The 21,998-nt window shown below is 38.2% G+C and overlaps 1 protein-coding gene across 1 annotated transcript in view; it reads left to right on the top strand.

Annotated features, from left to right (window-relative positions):
• Positions 1-379: 379 nt before the first annotated feature.
• dsf (nuclear receptor dissatisfaction) overlaps positions 380-21,998 on the top strand; it is a 28,546-nt gene continuing 6,927 nt past the window's right edge. The window contains exons 1-4 of the mRNA XM_074092938.1: positions 380-413; positions 736-816; positions 1,289-1,450; positions 21,383-21,534. Coding sequence (XP_073949039.1) covers positions 380-413; positions 736-816; positions 1,289-1,450; positions 21,383-21,534 — 429 coding nt within the window. The remainder of the gene's footprint in view (positions 414-735; positions 817-1,288; positions 1,451-21,382; positions 21,535-21,998) is intronic.

Raw genomic sequence — 21,998 nt, 5'->3', positions numbered from 1 at the left:
TCAGAAAAGAAACGATGGTCAGTGCAGCCGTAACTTCGTCGGTGTGACGGAAGGCTGTGTAAGAAAGGGCGGCAGGGGGAAGGTTTCGTAAACGGAACAAAAACACCGAGGTTATTAGCGAGATTGATGTAATCTGACTAATCTATTTAGGGAAAGGGGCGCTCAGTGGCGCTTAGAAGTGTCAATTAATAAATAAATAACGCTTAATATGCGGTTTCGCTACCTGAAATGGAAATTAATGATATTAATTTAGAATTGTATCTACTCATACATATCCATTTTTGACGACATGAAACTGATCCGGACTATGGAGCTATTGATTTAGTGTTCGGAATCCAGTACATTCAGTTATTTCTGTGATGAATACAAATGTTTGCTCATGAGTCATATTAAAACTCCCGATGTGAAAAGACGTATGTTATAAGTTTGACCCCAATGTCTGTCTATGGCATCATAGCTCGCAAACGAATGGACTGATTTCGATTCGGTTTTTTCACGTGAAAGCGAGTTTCCTCGCGGTAGTTATTAGCTATGTTTCATTGAATTGGTTCCGCTATTTTCGAGATATCGAACGAAATGACAATGTCGGGGGTTTTTCAACTTTTTTATATCTTACTTTGGGTTTGCCCTAGTAGGAAATGGATTACTTTTCCATCACTTCTTTGCGTTCTTAAAAAAACAACTGGGTAATTTATCTCATTTATATGCAATAACATCTTTCCAATTGATTCCCAGGTGACCGGCTGCTCGACATACCGTGTAACGTATGTGGGGACAGAAGTTCAGGGAAACATTACGGCATCTACAGCTGCGATGGTAAGTTTTTCGAACAACCAAAATGGAATAAAACCTATTGCCACCTACAGAATTCCCAAAAAATACATTGTGTTCCCGCGGGATCATGATTATTATTACTTCAACAATATAACTATCAACAACCCACACACTCAATTGCATCCAAATCTGTTTAGTCACCTTAGCGTCATAGACATGCACACACACACACACACACACACACACACACAATGATTTAAAAATATATACGTTATAATGCTGACAAAACGCACGCAATAGCAGCGCACACACTTACACGCTTTATGTTCTTGTTATAAAAAAAATATTTTTTTAAAAAGGTAGCTAAGATAAATAGCGTGATGAGTCCCGTATATGGTATTTTGACTATAAGGTAGCTAAATCCTTTATTTTCCCTTTAGTTACAGTTTCGATTTCATTGAAGTAAGTTTATTTTTTAAGTACTTTTTTTACTCAAGTAACATTCTCTATACAGGCTGTTCCGGCTTCTTCAAACGCTCGATCCACCGCAACAGGGTGTACACGTGCAAAGCCGGCGGCGAGATGAAGGGCCGGTGTCCAGTGGACAAGACGCACCGGAACCAGTGCCGGGCCTGCCGGCTCGCCAAATGCTTCCAGGCTAATATGAACAAGGATGGTAAGTCATTGTTGGTGGAGTGTCATGTCATTGGCGAGTGAATCAACTTTTTAGGTATCTTCTCTCCAATTTTTGACGTCTTACTAGGTATGTCGCCTTATTTTGGTAAAATGCCATAGATGTTTTTGCATGATTCTAATTTTTTTTTTAGCACTTACTTTATTATTTACTTTTATTACTCTTTTTTTTAACAAAAACAACCGACGAGCAAATCTTGTCGATAGGCGAATAAATTAACAATCACTCACTTTTAACTCTTCAAGGATTTCTTCACTAAATTTATTAACAATTAACTTTGAAGTACGCCCTAGCCTATTAACGAATACATACTGAAATGGACTATCTACTTACTGCATAAAAAAGTATGCGTGGTCAAACATTGTAAAATATTATAAATATTAGTAGGTAGGAAGTAGGATGGGGCTTCTGTCGGCACATGGTTAATAGACCAGATGATAATTATACGCTGCCGCTCGCGAATATCCGGTCAGTTCCGGCCAGCTCTATGAATTTTCAACATGTCTGCCCTATTTTAGGACGCCAGAACCAGTTTTTTGCAAAATCTCTGACGCTAAAGGGTTGTTTTGTAGATGCATAAACCCCTTAAAAGGATAAGTATGCTGCTGTTTATGACCCTCACCGTTTTTCAATTGTGTTTGTTTTCGCATAATAAAGAGTCAACATCCTACTTATATTATAAAAATGTGAAAGTTTGTGAAGATGTTTGGATGTTTGTTACTCAATCACGTCTAAACCCCTGAACCGATTCGATGAAATTCTTTACACAGGATAGTTTGAGTCCTGGAGATGGGCATAGGACAGTTTTATCCCGGAAAATTGTATAGTTCTTGCGGGATAGCAATAAACGAATACTACGCGAACAGAGTCGCGGGCAACAGTTAGTACATAAATACATACTTTTGAGCCTTTATTGTTAAAAGTATTAATTGCATGGAAAGAATTACAAAAACCAACACTTGATGAGAGATTTTATTTATTCCATTTGGAATCTTTGCAATAGCAAAACGCTACAAATATTCTCTATTGATTTAATCATTGTTAATAAAACGCCGATCACACCTTCCATAACCTAACAAAACGATCTAGCCTTTGGAGTGAAAGAAAAGCACAACCATCCCGCAAGTATTGACAATCGTCCCGCTATAATGACCGCGACGCATTGTTGCGAAAGTGTATCCGTCGTGTCTATCAGGCTCACAGCAGGTCGTTTTGTCTGCGCTCTGAAATATTGAGTGGAATACCGTCCAGTTCGATTTCCGCTTGTCCAAACTGTCATTATGGACAACGAATTGATATTATTTTGCCCGGTATTGATGTACTTTATCAGCATTTTCATCATCATCTCCAACCTGTATACGCCCCACTGCTGGACACAGACCTCCACTCGGAATAAGATTTATATCAGTATTGTTAACCTCAGTTACTGTTAATGTTAATTTTGGGTAAGGTCTGACAGAACTAAAATGCGCTTGTGTTGGAACTAAATTTGGACAATGTTGAGGACAAAAAAGCTGCGAGCTGCAAGAACTGCAGAAATGTCGTGTCCGATCGGTACCGAAATTTTAACATACATACATCAACTTCATTATGGAACCAAATTTAAAGATACAATAAGTTTTTAATCTATACAAAATCCGAATCATTCAAATGGAACCTAATTTTTGTCAGTGCGATACCTACATCATATTATTATGTAAACAGCTCCCGTAGTCATTTTAGAAATAGTTGGCCGAGAAGTAGGTAAGTAAGTGTGTCCTTTTAACCCCTTCTCAGAAGAGTTTTGAGAGATTCTAATGAATAAAATTTTACTCGCTCTTTCTCTGTCACTGCAGCAGGTAGGTAGCTATATTTTTATATAATATCTCGGTCTATTCATTAAAATTATAGTGAAAATAAGTTGAGCAAAATATAAACGGGAGTTGCCGTCGGAGAGCAAATCTTAATTCTCTAAGTAATATCTTTTGAATATTCATAGAATACCATGTCGGCCGCAAGTCGGGCTTTAAATCTCGGTCTCACTTCGTGTAATCAGGGTTGACACTTCCTAGTCAATCATGCAATCAAGAGCAAAATACCTATTTTGTACCTAGTATTGAATTAGATTTCGTAGTTATCGGATAATTTTGTATAAATTTTTATGTATATCCCTTAGCTGGGCAGTGGGCACAGATTCCCTGATGATGATGAAGATATATCCAAATTTATATATGTAGTTCCTGTTGTAATCACGGCAAGTCCGTCTACCGAGCGCTATATGCCTCAGGTCACCAGGGTCACTCAAGGAAGACGTCGGCAACTTGAAGGGTCTGCTAAGCTTCCTCTAGGAGCTAGGCTGGCATGAATAGTGGCTACTGCCAATAACGCTAAATAGGCGCACTAAAGGTCTCTACCCATTACACCGTATCATACCATGACCGTAATAGAAACGTGTCAGACACGAAATGTATAACGCTCATACATGGCCACCGACGGCGAAGGATGGTTAAGAAACGTGCTAGTGGGCATAGTCTCATACTTTTCAATACAAAGAATATTATTGGTACAATACGGTGTACCGGGAAGGGACCATTAGTAGTCAATTTGAGCGGAAAACAGCCCGCTACTACCTATGCCTATACCATTAGCCGGGCTAACCTAACCTAACTCAGTCCAAATTGCAGGCAACCCTACTGGAGCAGCATCACGAAATAATGCGGTCTCCCCGCAGGTGCTCTGTCGGTAATTTATTCACGAGCATCACTTTGTGCCGCCGCGACCCGGATTACCTTTATATGTTTACTCGCTCGCGTAATTATACGCCCTCACGAAACTTGCCGCCGATACTATGCTGCTATACTCGTATGCGTACATAGCAGGCGGTGTGAAGCTGTGTGCCTATATAGGGTTCGATTAGTTGACGCGGTACTATCGATGACGTTTCGTTAAAAATAACGGTATTTGAAGAATATATATGTTTCGCGGAACGAGTATACCTATTGTTCACTTAAAAGCAGGCAACGCACAAACGACTCTATTGGGATTGCTGGTTTTCATAGATGGCGGCGATATTGCCTACCGTCAGGATGTTCAGTTTTCTTGTTTCCTCCCACTCTTAATAGAAAAAAGTTTTTGTCTCTAGTCGTTAATAAGATAAGTTTTGCTAAAAATCACGTTTGAATAGAATTAGGTACTTACCTAATAAATAACCGCGTCTTCATTCATTCAAACAAGTTAATCCCACTGCTGAAGTAGGTGTAATATTACTTGCGAGATGTGACCATAAGTACCTACTGTGTGTGACATATTAATAATCAATAATTCAAACAAGTTAATCCTACTGCTGAAGTAGGTGTAATATTACTTGCGAGATGTGACCATAAGTACCTACTGTGTGTGACATATTAATAATCAACGAGTGGAATAAAAAACCTTGTTCAAAAGTATCCACCGGAAGCACCAGAGGCCGTACTGTTCGCTCGCGATCGTATTCCATTCACCTTTTCTTTCTTCTTCATCTCATACCATATGACAGAAATAAGTGATGAAAACGATTGTGATCCCGAATGCAAGTTATAAAGCAATCGAAGAACGTGATAAAGCATGAAAGACTACAGTCGGCTCGGTGCAATATTAATGAGACCACACGCGCAAAGAGAAGCGGTAATGGATCGCGGTCCATATACAGTCTGCCCTGAATTGCTGTAGGTACACAGCCACCGGGTTCTTTACTAGCTCATCAACTACACTCGTACAATATTTACCCAACATAACATCTTCTCAGTTTACGAATATGACGAATCCCATTGAAGTATACTTGAGGCTGATCACAGGCAACAGAGGTCTAACGTACCCGGAATCACGATTGTTTTCATCACTTTTTTCTGTCGCATTGCTTATATTATAGTGCAATGCATAATAATATTTATTATTTCTAAGAGCTTCAATTGGTGCTACGAAATATGAATGCTACGCCAAAATACTACAAAAGTTTTTTACGAGCATTTTGAAGCGGTCAATAGGAACATTTGTTAACCGCAATAAAGAAATCCTGAAAACATTTACAATTTATTCTGATACAGTTATTCAGTTAAACTAGCTAAACTATCTGTTGACTCATGCTGGATTAATTTTAGAGTAGTAACTTACTTGGCCCCAAAACTCTGAGTACCACGAAGTTGACCATCCCGACGTCAGCCAATCAGCTAACTCGCCAACTCCAATATCGTTGATCAAACAACGTAGATCGACTATAGAGTCAACAGGATAGTACCGAGGAACGTGCCTTGGGGAACGCAAACGTATGGAGCTAGAAAATTATAATTAGACGGTCATAGTGCGTGCCATTTTCTCAATTCTAGAGCTAGATGAAGCGTTTGAATTTATGAAATTGTATAGACAGCATAAACCTTGATAGTGAGTGTGGTATTTATCTGTTATGTGATGCTTGAAACGCTTTGAAATACTCCAATGATGGTATTTTTTCTGTCATTGTAACTGACAGTGGGTCTAAAATGGAACTATGGGTAAATTAAGTACATATAACATTCATCTATACAGTGGTTCGTAACCCGTGGTCCGCGGAGCACTGGTGGTCCCTGGAAGAACTCGAAGTGGTCCGCGAAGCCATCAATAACGAATTAGCAAAACGACGCGCCAGTCAAGTAACGGTCGCAACCGTTCATTCATTTACAATTTTACTTTTACCGTACATTACCTTCAAACAGTTGGTGGTCCATGACAAGACAAAAATCCTGTCAAATGGTACCTGCTAACTAAAAGGTTCTATACTAATATGCTGTTGGAGTACATACAAAATCTGTCAATCCGTTGAAGGAGGTGAAAATTTTACCATGATAATAATTCTGTGGTCTTAAAGAATGTACACATAGTTTTGCTTTTTTAACGTTATTCCGGCTCAACACAAACGCTAAAATTCCTTTTATATTTTCAGCCCTCTTGTTCTGAGAGGAGGCCTGTGCCCAGCAGTGGGACGTATATAGGCTGGGATGATGAAGCTATAGTATAAATATCGTTGGTAGGTAGAAAGCACGCGACCTCTCTTTCCATTGATCAAATAAAACATAATCCCCAATTTAACTTCATAAAATTAATTTAAAATCGATCAGTCTGCGAGCAAGCTAGGAGACTGCTTTCAAATAATCTTACTTTTCAATTTACGGTTTAATAAAAGTTAAAGGGTTCGATTCGCTTTACTTACGAGGCTTTTTCTGAAAAAGCTTTTCTTTGAAAGTTAATAAGTTGCCGTTTTAAGGTTAATCTCGAAATATTGTTTTTGATAATAATATAGTATGTATGTATATATCAATTTGTATTTTTTAGACTGGACTGAAACATTTCTTGTTTTTTTTTTTGGTTTGTCTCAAGAGTTACTTCAAATAAATATTTTTCTTTGATTATATTTTATAATATTTCTGTTATTGATTAATTTGAGTGTATTGCACACTCGAAATGGGAAAATGCTTGGAATGTGTTGGGTTATCAATCACAATTCTTTGATGAATTCGCAATTTTACAGTTGCGAACATTTTCTTATCTTTACAGTAAGGCTTAATTTAAACAGACCAAACATCTAAAATAATGTAAATTCTATTTAAAAAATATTCTAATTAAGAAGTTATTTCTGTAAATCTGTCCATCAAAGTAGTAACTGCACAATTACATAGTTCTTCTTATTCTACCCAAGCCATCGACTTATGGATACTCGACCTTTACCAATTACAATGAAGTGCCTAAACCTAAAAGGCGTCGCCGTCACCGCGGCCGCCGCCGGCGCGAGGGGCAAACTTTTCAATTACCGCCATGTCGTGTTAGCCCGCAGCGGGTTAAATTAATTCTCTTCACTTCACAAAAAGATTCACCTTACCCCACACCCCTTGTGAACCGACACCGGCTACTCTGACGTTTTCCGAATTTCCCCGAATATTTTTTCGGAGCGGGTCGGGCCGTAACATACTGACGTTTCGCAATATTTATTTTTAATTTAACGGTTCGCGCGTAGGTTTTGATTGTACAGCGCGCTTACCTTTTTGAAGTTCTTTTGTGAGGCAGGTAATGAATTGAAACGCGACCTCGTTACGGTTTTGATCGTTTTTCGAAGCAATTTTCATGTTTCTTCTTATTGTAGCTGGCGATTTGTTATCCGAGAGCCAAGGGTAGGTATATGATGGCGGGGTTAGCTACTCGAGTAAAAGTTGTGTTTATAAAAAATACTTATTAAGTTTCTGACTAGTACTATGTGCATTTTTGCTAAATGAGTATTAAATTGATTTTTATATGTATTTACCTAATATGTAGGCCATGTTTAACAGATTTTTTTTTATTCGACTGAATGGCAAACCAGCAAGTGGGTGTCCTGATGGTAAGAGATCACCACCGCCCATAAACATCTGCAACACCAGGGGTATTGCAGATGCGTTGCCAACCTAGAGGCCTAAGATGGGATACCTCAAGTGCCAGTAATTTCACCGAAATACAACAGGTTAACATATAGGTAAGTGCTGCTTACTCCTATTGACCTGCCGCCAGGTACTTTGTACCAACAAAATTCAACTCTTTTCATTTTACTTCAGCCTAAAACGAAAACATAACGCCCTAAACTATGACTAATGACACTAATGAACAAGGGACCTAAACAATTAAATTCCAAATTATTTTTATCGGTTCACAAAGCGTTCTATTGCGTGTTACGGTGCTCAAAAGCTCATCGGAAGCGTATCAAATCGAGATCTCGATGTTTAGGATAGTAACACGTGTTGACACCTACTCTGGCCACCCCTGCTGCGCTAGGGAGCGTGAGGGTGCTGTCAAAGGGTGATATAATAGCGATTTTAGTGTTGCTTGTGCAACAATAAATACTAGAGTTGGTTTATTACCTGTGTTAGGATATTTGCTATGGTTGGAATAGAGCTCTTTGACTAAATTAGGTACTCCAGAATGACGTTTGAAATCAATTTTATTTTGTATAATCGCACATAAAATGCACGCACATCTTATAAATACTGGCTTCCAGCTACATATTTGTTTATCTTTCTAGACAGACTAGTTTATCTTTAAGACACTGTTTCTTATTGAATTAAACGCACCGTGAGACCGTGTCTAATATATATATACTTAACATAATTATTTAAAGGAAGTACACGGTTCACTCACGTAATATAATCACGTAATAATCACGTGTCCTATTGATAGAGAGTTCGTGGCTTTCCGTTCGAGCTCTCCTTGACGAGGAACTACGGATTGGTTCGAAACATATCAGGCATGCCTCGACTATCGATTAATACGTGAGTACTATGTTTATCATATACAGTCAAATTACTCATATCTCCAAAGTAGAGCCTATAAAGTATAAAGGTGAAAGAACATTTTCAAAGGTGGGGTCCGCGTTTGTCATATTTGAACAATAAATTTCAGAGGAATACCGATTTCGTCAAAGGACAAAGGGTCACCCCTTCGATCCTCTTATGTGATTTATGCCTCCCGTGTTTTCGAATAGCCTTTGCCTAAATATTACTATGCCTCCCATTAATGTAGCAAATTTCAAATCGCGGCGGGGGTGAAGTGAATCTCGCCCGTCTAATTTCATTTTAATGTTGTGCGTGAACAAATTATTGCACTGTCATAGCAAATAAAACTAAAATGTTTAATGGGATAATCTGTTCCATCTGGGAGAGGGGATTTTTTGTGAGTTTGAGCGATTATTAATTATCCTATCGGGATAATTCGGATACACGTGGGTTCCGGTTGATTGAAGTGATTTTTGGGGTTCATATTTTGATGAACTAAGGATGAAGAATTACTTTGCTCACCCGCAACCTTACGATAGCTACGTCTACCTAAACAAAAAATGTGTTCACGCAGCTCCTCCACCTCCAAACAAATGTTGTGTTGCTCTGAACATGAACTCTGGTGGGCTTCGAAACGCGTCAGTGTATTTTAGTGGTGGTGACGTTGGGTTTGTGTGATTTGTGTGTTGCCTTAGTACATATTTGTCGCATAGACGTAGCTATCGTAAGATCGCGGGTGAGCAAAGTAATTGTTATAATTCATTGATATATAGACAACCGCAAATTACTCATAACGCCTGATTCAATAAATTGTTCGTAGGTACTTAATTCCATGTTCCGTCAACATACAAAACCACGTCACGTAACGTTCAAGTTTCGTTTCAAATCAGTCAGTATCTAGATTTGTTTGAGACAAAATTACAACTGGTTTTAGTAGTAGGTACACAATAGCCTAGCCTAGTAACCCAGTATCGACAACGGTGGTAGTCAGCGCTGTTAAAAAACGTACCTTTATAAATAAATACATAGTATCCTTGTCATCAGCTTTAAACTGTATACGGTTAACGGGTCTATGTTGGTGTAAAAATACACACAATATTTTATGCAGTTGCTAGACCTACCTAAGTTTCCCAGTAAACTTATCGTTGTGAGAAACAAAGTTATTTACAGCGGCGGAATAAGCGGTGTGGCGCGCTGCACTCAAACTTGCTCCAACCAACTCGCCGTCGACGTTCCAAAACCGCTGCCGGTAACTTCCATCAACTTTTTGAGGAGAATTCGATGCTCACACAGACCACGCGCTGCTTAAACTTTTAGTATTTAAGTAGCTTTACGTCAACGTAAAACGCTCAAATGTAATTCCATTTCCACGGGTAAAATGTTTAAACGGAGTTGTAAACAAATACAGGTATTAAATAACAATTAACAAAGCTTTCTCACTCCCTCGTGTCTAAAAACAAAGGTGGAAACTTTGAATGTGAGAAACCCCGTTGTCATCTCGACATTGTTGGACATCTATTATACGAGATGTTTGTCCGGGCCGGGGGCCGCAGGGTGGAAGGTGAATAAAAACCTGGATATTTCTCATATTTATGTCGGTGCACTCGAAAATATTCTCTGAGACCGGTGGTTCTCTGCGGCGGGTGGATACGGTTATGTTCCGTAGAGGTGTTAGCGGTAAGGAGTATTTTTGCGCGCAGGTGTGCGGGAGCGTGGGACGCGCGCACCTGGCGCCCCCTCTGCCTCTTCGCTGCCCTCCGCCCTCTCTGGCTCGTTAATGATGATGTGCTCAGCCAGCAGACTATTTCACTTCTGAATACATCTTTCTCACTTTTGATCGTCCGTCCCTCTTGCTCCGGGGGTATTTCTGGCTGCTTCCCTCTCGTTCAGCGTTCGCCTGGTCGCATCCACCTAGTCAAGTCGGCAAACGCGTATCTACTTTGTGTCGGAAATGTAATGGAACAAATGCGGCTGGAATTAACGTCGGAACGAATGTCGGGATCGGGACACGGGGTCGTTCTCACAGGATATTTTCCACGCGATGATTCTGATGCGCATCTATGGAGCGGTAATAACATTTACGGCGACCGAAGCGTCTAAAACTCTCCTACCCTGTATGATTAATAATTATATTAATTGAAAATTTATGGGAAAAATATCTTCCAAGTTTCCAACACACAATTTAAGGGTATTCAACAGTAATCTAATTGTACTAACCGTCAAAACTAACTGACATAATATTTAGTAAATAGTAAAATAAATAGAATTCGCTTTGTATGTAGACTCGTCTCTATCTCTGCCTTTGCTATTCCTAATAATCGTAAAACGTCCTACCCAAGCTTCTTTCGAAAAACCTAATTCTAGAATAGATTGTATCAAAAGTACGTCCCTTTTTGTTGAAGCAGCGATGTAAAAATCAGGTTATTTAACATCTTGATCGAGGAATCATCTGTAAGCAGAGAGCCTCGCCTCTTGGCGCCGACAACCGCTGCGTCATGCTATCTCAATACATGAAAGACTCTATTAATACGTAGCTAGAGTTGTATAACTTTGGTATCTATTTGTTTGACAATTTCGTCTTTCGGAAAAGAAGGAAATTAGAATTTATCATTTTTATCCGCAATAATATGTTTAAATAATTAAAAATATTGGATTAGGCATATTTTTCATAAACTTAGCTGTCATAAGGTCGCGGGTGAGCAAAGAAATTCTTTTAGTTCATTAATATGTTTAAAGTTTTTTTTTTATATTTGAGACAAAAATAACATTTGAAAAATAAAAGGATGTACCTAAGTGATTATGATTACGACGTACATTTGTTTTCGTATGGTGCTACTTTTAGCTGTATTTCCTGAGTATAATAAACATACATACATACTTTAGAATTTGGTTGTTGCAATTCTACGGAAACTTTATTTATTAAAATGTATTGTGTTGTGCAGACTCCATGTGTTAAATATATTTATTTTACAATCGACAATAATGTAATGTGACCATAGAAGAGTCCTTTTAAGATGATCGCTGTGAGACTTGCGATGATAGTCTGTTACGAGTATACATAGGCTGATGTCAAAAAGTCGTAACTATTTTTTTTTATAAATTTTCGCTGGCTCACGCACGGCTCATCGTCATTAATTGTCTGTAGAACCACACTATCTACCTATTCTTGCTATATATTGAACAGCTATGTTTACTGTCTTTTAAACAGTGATCTATTAATATTAATAGATAGTACCACTAAAAAATAACATCCACACTTGCTCAAAATCTATCATGTAAATAAATGACTGACAATTTTGTTCAACGATACTACCTAATCTTTCCACGCGAGTCAGGAGGCTAGGGATAAACACGCTTACTTTTCTAGATTATTTTGAAAGCATTTCCGCTTTATTTTCACAGTTTTGTATTAACACACTCTTCTCACAAAAGCGTCTTGCGCCTTCAGTCAATAAACCTTTTGACCGCTCACCAATTCAGCTTCGTGAAGCTTTCATAGGCTAGCCGGGGCTGGGATTATTGGGTCATTAATCACTCAACCCCCTCCCCCCCAGTGATGGGCTTGATATCGATAGAAACAGGAATTCAGCCGGAACCACGTACATACAGGATTATAACAATGTAAGAAGTAATGAAAAGTCTGTGTTACGTTTTTGTACCTATCTGACCCATGTGTGACAATATCGTCCATTTTATAGCTGTATCTAACTGATCATAGTTGTAACTTTTAGCTATAAAATGACGCTACTACGGTGTGCTTAGGGTTTATTTCCAAGCTTTTATTTAACTGGCACTGTTAGTAAGTATTTGTCGAAACTTAAAAGTCTAATCCAAACATTGTACGTGGGATAAATATCCCACGTACAATGTTTGGATTGTCTTTAAATGTTGTATGAATAATGTAGATTGGATCACAATGCAAGTATAATAAACGAAAAGTACTACAAGATATTTAACTATACTTATTTTTGTGTTGACTTACTATATAATATGACATTAGTTTCTTTACATGTAATAAACCTACGTAGATGATATGATATAACAAATAAAAAATGATTTATTGTACAATACAACTTCAAGCAAAACAATGTTCAATGAGTATGGAAAATTTGTACAGAGAAGTCACAGGAATAGTCAAATATTCTGACCCCCAAACTAGGTAAAGACTAAAGTAAAGACTGTGTCTTGAGGGCCTGAGTTTGATTAATTCCGGCTTCGGCGATCTTCGTACACAAACACCGTGATAATGATCACTAGCAGTGATAACAGAAGTTATACAATAAAATAGTAAAAACAAAAAATAATAATAAAAAAGCGAAGATATAAGCAAGTTTTTTTATTTTTTATTATTCGACTGGATGGAAAACGAGCAAGTGGGTCTCCTGATGGTAAGAGATCACCACCGCCCATAGACACCTGCAACACCAGGGGGATTGCAGATGCGTTGCTAACCTAGAGACCTAAGATGGGATACCTCAAGTGCCAGTAATTTCACCGGCTGTCTTACTCTCCACGCCTAAATAAACAATGCTGCTTCACGACAGGATTAGCGAGCAAGATGGTGGTAGCAATCCGGGCGGACCTTGCACAAGCTCCTACCACCTGCAAACTCTCTACCCACTACTACTGATTTAACTGTTCTACTTATTTAACTGGTAAATTCAAGCCTAAATATCATAATGCCTCAAACATACATTTGATACATTTCGTGTACAGTTGAGGTAAAAGATATGTTTGAACGTTTGTATAAAATTGTCAGAAGGCCAGTGACAAAGTACTTTATAAAGTGTAAAAATATATTTGACCTCGACTACCTAATTATTGAACTTATCCTATCGACAAAAGCATGACATCTCTATTTTATCGACCACAGAACTCCATTTACATGGATGTTGACGGTGTATATAACTATGAACTATGTACTTCCTGATGTTGCGGGTTTCTAGGTAGTACATTCTGGCTGCTTTAGTACCTGCTGTTAATATTTTAGTGCAAGCTACTCCACCACACTTTATAGTTTCGTCGATTGAAAACATTCATGAGATAGCAATGTAGGTTCGGTTTTTTTATGTCGAGATAAGAGTAGGATTCGGTATGAATATTGAGCAATGTCACTACTAAAATGAACGAAAAACTGTTACTTTGCCCACCCGCGACTATGATAGCAACATCTGGTAGCACGGTGAACGGTTGTGTTGCTCAGAGGATGAACTCTGGTTGAGTTCGAAACGCTTCAAGGTAATGTGGTGGTGGTGATAGTTGGGTGTGTATGATCTGTGCGTGTTCCTACAGTGTAGAGGTGGAGGAGCTGCATGAATTCAAATTTGTGGCATAGACGTATCTACGTGTGTTACCGACAGTCAAGCTTTTTTTAAGGGGGGTTAAAGTAGTATTTCTGTAATTTAACCATGCCATTAATTTAATTAATAAACTAAAATTCTGACTTTCTTAACTTTCTAACAAAAGAGCCTGGCTGCTGCTGGTAACACGCGTTCATCATAAGAACGCGAGTGATCAAAGTAACTGTTTTTAGTTCATAAAGTTAAGAGTCAATCGGACTTCACGCTACTAGCGCCAATTAGCCTATCAATGTAATCCTTCTTATTACACAATTAGGAGTCGGACATCCGTTTTCCAAAATTATAAACATTATTTATGATCTGCATGCTTATCCAGTTTCAAGCGAAGATAAAAGAAGCTTTTTAAATAGAACAGCGATCAAAAGCCCTCGTAATTACAATTTGACGTGAACAGGTTTTTTATAGTCGATGTTAGTAGAGCGTTTATAAATTAATTGACGCCGACGGCCTGCGGCCGAAAAATATCAAATATACACGATGGCTGTGACAAGTTGACATTGACATTCCTTCATAACAAATAAATTTTGATTATCTACATATAACTTTCTCATTCTAAAACTCTTTTCTTTACACAGTAGGTATGGCGCTACGCGCGTGACGTCTCATGCTAGTATTTATTTCTTCGTTTAATCTCGAATCTCGAATAATCCAATATCGTATTCACAAAGTTTCAAGTAACTAACCAAAACGTCAATTTCGAAAATTCAGGATCAACCTATACCTGCAGTACCAAATACTCTGATCTAAGTTATATCTACGATTGCGTGATATGCGTCAGAAAAGTTCTCATTTACCGCCATTTGTGTTGTTAATTTGTCATGTTGCAAAGATCACTTTGTTTTTGTTTATATTATAATGTGTGAATACAAGGTTTTAATTAAATAACTGAAAACCAGAAAGTAGTTTGCTCAGAATCGAGAGTAGATTCGATTACTACTTTAAATTAGGTTGTGTTTGTGTTCTTAAATCCCTTTTTTATTGTGCCCAGTCTAAAAGTTATGACTGCAACAGACGCCAATTAAAGTTTTAGCGAGGTTGCATACTATTTCGATAATTTAATACCTACTGCCCTTTTTGCTATCAATCTGTAATTTTCTTCTAAAACGTCAAAGCGCAACTGAAAAATACAAATTATAAGTGTAGAGTTAGAAATGACGTAGAAATACTGACTTAGCAGAACACACGAATATCTTTTAAAATAATGAAGGTATTCAAAAATTAATGCAATCAACTAATTTAAAATGAGAAAATATTTTTGGGGTGTCTGAGGTTTTCAATTATTAAATTAACACCTTGTATATGTAGAGCAGTGTATGTAACTGTACATAATTATGTATTTACACCCTCGTATTTTATTTAATGCTTCTCAATATGTATGTCACATAAAGTACGGTCAGGGAAACTGAAACACGTACCAGGGTGGAACTACTTCATATTAAATTTCACAGTGATTTCTTTGGCAAGTGTATGGAATGTCAAAGTGACATTAGTAGCACAAAGGTTCCACCCTGGTACGCGTTTTAGTTTCCTTGACTGTACCTACTATTATTAACCCATAAGACTATTTTTGACCGTTTTGGTCGCCATGTAGTGTAAGGATTATTAATTTGTTTTGGAAAACTTTACGTTTATAACATTTTCCTTAAAAAAATCAACATGGAATCTTTATTTCCTAACTAGGTAAACAAAACTTCAATCTACTCGTGACCACTGGCCATGGGGATACGGCCGAAACATGGTAGCAATTAGTAGGTAGTTTTTTTTAAAATGTTTGTTTTAATCAGAATAAAAACAAAACAAGACAAGTTTTCGTAGCAGGCATGTCCACAGACTGCCGCCCCATAGTTTTTGCCAGAGCTACATTTTTCGTAAACACTTTTTGTTTGCTTTCAATTCTCCGGGGGCCTCGCTTATAGATGTTTGAAGTTAAATCTCCCTTTTAAACGCTTGAATGTGATTCTGCGAGCTCCTTTTTGAAGAGGCTTTAGCGACTTAAATGTGTTACAGACTCTCCTTTATTGAGTAAGTTTGTATATTCATAAAAGTGGAGGTAGATTTTTTAATGTAGGCGGAGATTGTGACTCGTAAATATACCTAACAGAAGTGGTGACATTTACATTTAAATAATACTAGTTATAAGTAAGTACTTTTGAACTTTCGCGGTGCATATCTCCGAAAATATTTACCAAAAAATGGTTTTACAAACCCCTATTTATTTTCAAATACAACCAAATACAATCCAACGATACCCCACAACAATGGGTGGAAGTGAAAAGTAAATCATCCCCCTTACGTGTATGGGACTAAAAAAAAATTTTTATTTTACCACATTTTCATTCCAAATTACAGCTTTCTAGTACTAACGGTCTCTGAGATTAGCCGTGGACGGACAGACAGACAGACGGACAGACATGGCGAAACTATAAGGGTTCTTAGTTGCCTACGGAACCCTAAAAAGACGCCATTTAATTGTAAGGATGCAAAACATAGCTTCGCAAAATAAAACTCCCAAATTCATCTCCATATCCTACCCAGTGCTCAACCGCAACAACGTGACGTTAGGAGATCATAAACAAACTTAGTTTCGCCTTTTAATTAAAATCTATCATGGAAGCGTTACACTGGAAACTAAACTCCCTTGCTACTCTTGGAGAAAAATCCCATTGAAATTTCAAGCCTACGTCATTGAAATAGAGTTGGTCAAAATTGTAGTGTGGTGTAGAGGGTGAAGGCCGAGAAAAAAAGCACGTGTTACATTTGGGATTACACGCGCCCCATGAACAAGAGGTTGACAACATAGCTTCAGTTGCGTCGGACGGACACACGTTAGAAGCTCCGTCTTTTGATTGCTTTGCACGCACACGAGGCGCAGTACTAACGGCCTATCTTTGTCTTATAAATTCTTCCACCAATAGAATGTTACACCGACATAGGCTACTTTTATCCCGGGAAATGTCTTATAAGTATCAACCAGTGGACTGGGTAACAACTAGAATTCTACCGGGTTGCCTAATTTTTTTACCTTACTTTTAGCACAGCTTTTAGTAATTACAAGTATGGTAAAGCTTTTGTATACTGCGAGGTGTTGCATCCGACGGCATACCTAACTCACACTTCTCGCACTCTCCAGGTTAGGTTGCTAACGAAAAAGTTTCAAACTGCGCCACTGGTATTAATGACACGGCTTAACAGAGTCATTTTAAACTAATCCCTAAAGCTGAATACAGTCTTAGAGAATACAAAAGTAAAACTTCTTCAAAAATGCATTATCGACTTTGCAAATATCTTAGCGACCATTGTAAAATAGGACTGAGTCCATAGACCGAGTAGCGGGTAACTTCGTGTACGCAAAACCTATGCTTTCTTTCTGGATCCCTCCAGGAACAACTAGTGCCTTGGCACATGTCAAATGTTGCGTGGCCAAATTCTGCAACATATTGAGCGATGATTTTTAACCTGACGGAAGGATTATAACCTTTTTGTCTTTCCGACATGTTTTTACTGTAAATTTTTTTATGCATCTGCTGACATTCGCACAAGCCAAGAAAGAGGCCTAATAATAGCGTCGTAAAGTAAAACGACTGTATAAGTATAATAGCCTCATATCCAGCCCGCATTTTACTGCATCTTGCTTTACATATTTTATGCAATTTTCTTGTATCCCGGCTAAGACTCGAATCCTATATAGAGCAAGTTGCGCATGTAGAGTCCGCTTGCAAATGCAATCCTCACTTTAAGCCGCATATCGCTGCGTTCATGCGGGCCTGCGCACTAAACATTTTGAGAAACAGTAAACTCACTTATATTTTCTCAATAATAAACTGTGCTGGCGGTGCGATTTTAGGTACATTACATGTGTTAAGGGATGTTTATGGACCAATTTATAATATGTCGCAGGGAAATAGTCAAAACCGAGATTTACACAAATCCCTAAGAGTTATGATTATAACCAAATCACAAAGGAAGCGAATCCATTTTTATCACTTACCTAGAAAAAACAAGTCCTTTGATCAAATTCCTGAATCGGTTCAATGAAATGATGAAATCAGCCAAAAAAAGCAACTCGTTTTTTTCATTTCGCAAAATTAGTTTAGTGGTTTTATAAAATCCCTGAAAAAAGTCAGTGAGTTGACGAAACGAACTCTCAAAGTCAACTCATTTTATCATTTCACTAGAGACGTTCAGGTGATTTGATCACATCTTTGAACTGATTCAGTGAAATAACGTAATTTTACCGAGATTATGTATGACATTTTACTCACTCATCTGTACTGAGTTGTTTTTAATTAAATAATTCGATATTTAAATATCTCTTTATGATAAACATTATTTAGTGTGCTGTCAATTTAGTGTTGTATTGTATACATTGAAGATTATATTTAGGTAATGTGTATAAAAAAAACACCGGTAAATATATTTTTAAAAAGTTGCAGAACAAAAGAAGGTCAGTTGTGCGTGTAGAATCGAACCTTTCATTTAAAGCCCCATGGACAAAATCATCCTGTATATTCCCGCTTACTTCCATTCAAATTTTACCGCGAGGTGTTTCTTACTGCCGACATAGCGTTATGCTGCGGCCACACTCGCGGCGGGAACGCAGCGTATGCGCTTCGACATGTGCGGGCACAATGGTCGCATTCTCATGGACCCCGGTCCGGTAAGCTGATTGCGTGACGTCATCCCTAGGGGTGGCTGCACTGCCAATTACACTATCACGTTTTATACATGCTATAGATACATTGTTTTGTGCTGTTTGAACCTTTAAGCTGACAGGGCATCAACAATTCATGGTTCCATGCGTTTTAAGTAGGTATTTCAAATTTTTTTTTTTTCGATTTTGTGTCAAGGAACTCGATTGAATTTCCTTGAAAAAATTGCTAATTTGCCCGTGATTTCGGATGGCAAACAATCATATTGAAATCGAAAGTATATATTTTTGCGAGAAATCGTATTAGACCTACACAATCACACATACAACGTACAGTCACCAGACAGCACAATATCTGACACAACAAATCGAGATTAAATATCTGATATGACTCTATGTCTAGAGCCGGTAAGACGTGTCAGATATTTTTGCACGCTTTGCTGTGGTAGATATTAATGTAGGTGACTGTACCACCCCAAACGAGTAAAATTAGTAAATAAATAATAAATAGAAACCTAAAAGCACTTTAATACACTTCGACTATGTTTGGACGCAAAAATACAGTCACATTTTGACTAACTTACCAACTCTTAAGTTAAATGCAATTTCGCAACCCGACTTAAACACGATATAGGGTTATATCGGAGTCGCATTAAAAAAGGCCCGACGATCCGGCTTACGGAGGATCACGCGCCCGCGCCTATAATCCGGCTGTAAAACAACGGAGAAGTTACATTTAGCCATCATCGGCACGAACTTTTTGAATTTTGGTTTTTACCTAATTAAATTAATATGGATAGCCAGTTTGAAGTATACGTACTAGTGAAGTGAAAGTTGATATAACTTTATGAATGCGAAATCCAATGTTTATTCAACTTTATCGATTTAATACTAAGGTTACCATTACCACGATTTTATTATTTGACTGGATGGAAAACGAGCAAGTGGGTCTCCTGATGGTAAGAGATCACCACCGCCCATAGACACCTGCAACACCAGGGGGATTGCAGATGCCTTGCCAACCTAGAGGCCTAAGATGGGATACCTCAAGTGCCAGTAATTTCACCGGCTGTCTTACTCTCCACACCGAGACACAACAGTGCAAGCACGGCAGGATTAGCGAGCAAGATGGTGGCGACGATTTATACTAAGTCAAAAAAATCTAAGAGACATTTAGATGCGCGCGTCCTCTGCGCGATTTCATCGCGTTTTGGCAGATTCTACACGTTTTTTGTCGACACGCGTTTGTATCGATACAAATACGCGATAGGTACGCACACGAGTTGTTGGCTGCTCTATGGAAAGAAAAAAAACGCTGTCAATGCATGTTTTTAAAAATGCGGTATGCAAGGGCTCTAAGAAACTTAGCATAGCATGCCCGACATAATAAGCCAATTAGTTGTGGTTAAAATGCCGGTAGATAAGAACCTATACACCTTAAAGTGTAGATGTATTTCTTAGTTTTGACTATACTCAGAAGCAGAAGTGGATGGAATGATGTAGATAATGAGTAGATTGATGGTGGAACCACTCGGTTGTGATATTATTTTAGGCGCTCAAAATTATCTATACATGCAGCCGTGCTTATCAACTTGGCGGTAGAGTCTTTTTTATTACGAGTATAAACCTCTTTTTTGTTCTTGGATTTTTGTCCAACGAAAAACGCAGTAGGTACAGTCGGTGCCCTAGCATAAGTATCCACTTTCCTATGCAACTAGTATGAAAAAGCGGATACATAAGTAAGGGAACCGATCGTGCTATAACAGAAATACTACGTAAACGTAACCGCATTTTTCTCTAAACCGTCATTTGGCAAGTACTGCGTTTGCTATGAGGAGGCCTACGAAGAGGGGGGTAGTATTTCCGTGGTTCAAAGTACCTATACACAGACAGCCTTATTCATAAAAAATCCTTAATTGAGGTTTGATCGGTCTGTTACTTAGCAGACTGATTAAGCTTGTTAGACGGTTGTCAAGAAGTATGATTCATAAACGCTTGCTAGCAGTCTGCTAGTTGCACAGACTACTAAGAGATACTAACGTATGCTAGTTGTTGAGCTGCTGATAGACGGATTAGACGCGTTATGTCGGCCACCTTGACAAATCAAAGACAAAAAATGGCCTAATCGATAATTTAATTTAAAAAAAAAATTATAGCAGCGACAGCAAATTAGCAGGAAACAAAAATAAAAAGCGAGAAGTTTGTTTTCCCGCCATTTCCGATCCGCATGTTTATGTTGTGCAAAAAGCCATAATATGTTAATCATCCTAATTTTTTTTTTCATATTTATTGTTAATTTATTGTTGCTAATTTAGAGGATTTTTAAATACAAATTCCTGAAAATATTTTTTCTCGTTTTTTTTAATCTTTGCGTAGCCCTGCCTTCACTTTAAATATCTTCGGTATGGTTTTTATCTTCAGCTGTTCAAACTTGTGGCGGCCATTTTGTGACTTAGCAGGGAGATAAAGGAGGGTCTGCGGTCCTCTAACTTTAGCAGAGCCTTGATCGACTGATTAGCGCTAACAGACGTTTATGAATCATGTTTTTTAGCATCGGGCCTTCAAGGAGGCTCTAACTTTTTATGAATAAGGCTGAGAAACTTTATTTTTCCCGCAACAGCAGTCCAACACGAGCGCGGGCCGCGCAAACCGAAGCTCCACATGGGCACGCTGGCGCTGCCGCACCCCATCCCGCACGCTCACAAGCCGCACGCGCTAAAACTGTCGCCGCCCTCGCCGTACGCGCCGCTCCCGCAGACATTCAACTTCCAGGTGAGACTACATAAACAGGCGTTACTTTGCAGAGGTCCATATTAATGAAATATAAATCATTACTTTGCTCACCTGCGATCTTACGATAGGTACGTGTGTGCAACAAATGTGTTCTTGCAGCTACTTCACTTCCACACTTGCAGAAGTTGCTCGGAGGATGAACTCTGGTTGGATTCGAAACGCAACAGTGCTGTGTGGTGGTGATGATAATTAGGTTTGTGTGATTTGTGTGTGTTCTTACAGAGGTGGAGGAGCGAACACAAATTTGTTAGCTATCATAAAGGTCAAATTCAAATTTATTTATTTTACTTGATTTCAGGTACAAAAGATAACATAAATTACATCGAGTTTCATTAAAATCTACCAGATAAGGCATGCGAAATTGAAGAAAATAAAAACTTTAATCTAATTATAGTTTAGAAAATCTTGTACACTATAAAAGCACTTTTTTAACAATATCTTAC

Source organism: Choristoneura fumiferana, chromosome 10 (assembly GCF_025370935.1).
Source record: "Choristoneura fumiferana chromosome 10, NRCan_CFum_1, whole genome shotgun sequence".
NCBI classification, from domain to species: Eukaryota; Metazoa; Arthropoda; class Insecta; order Lepidoptera; family Tortricidae; genus Choristoneura; species Choristoneura fumiferana.
The sequence above is the reverse complement of the archived record's forward strand: the minus strand, read 5'-3'. Positions and strand labels throughout refer to the sequence as shown.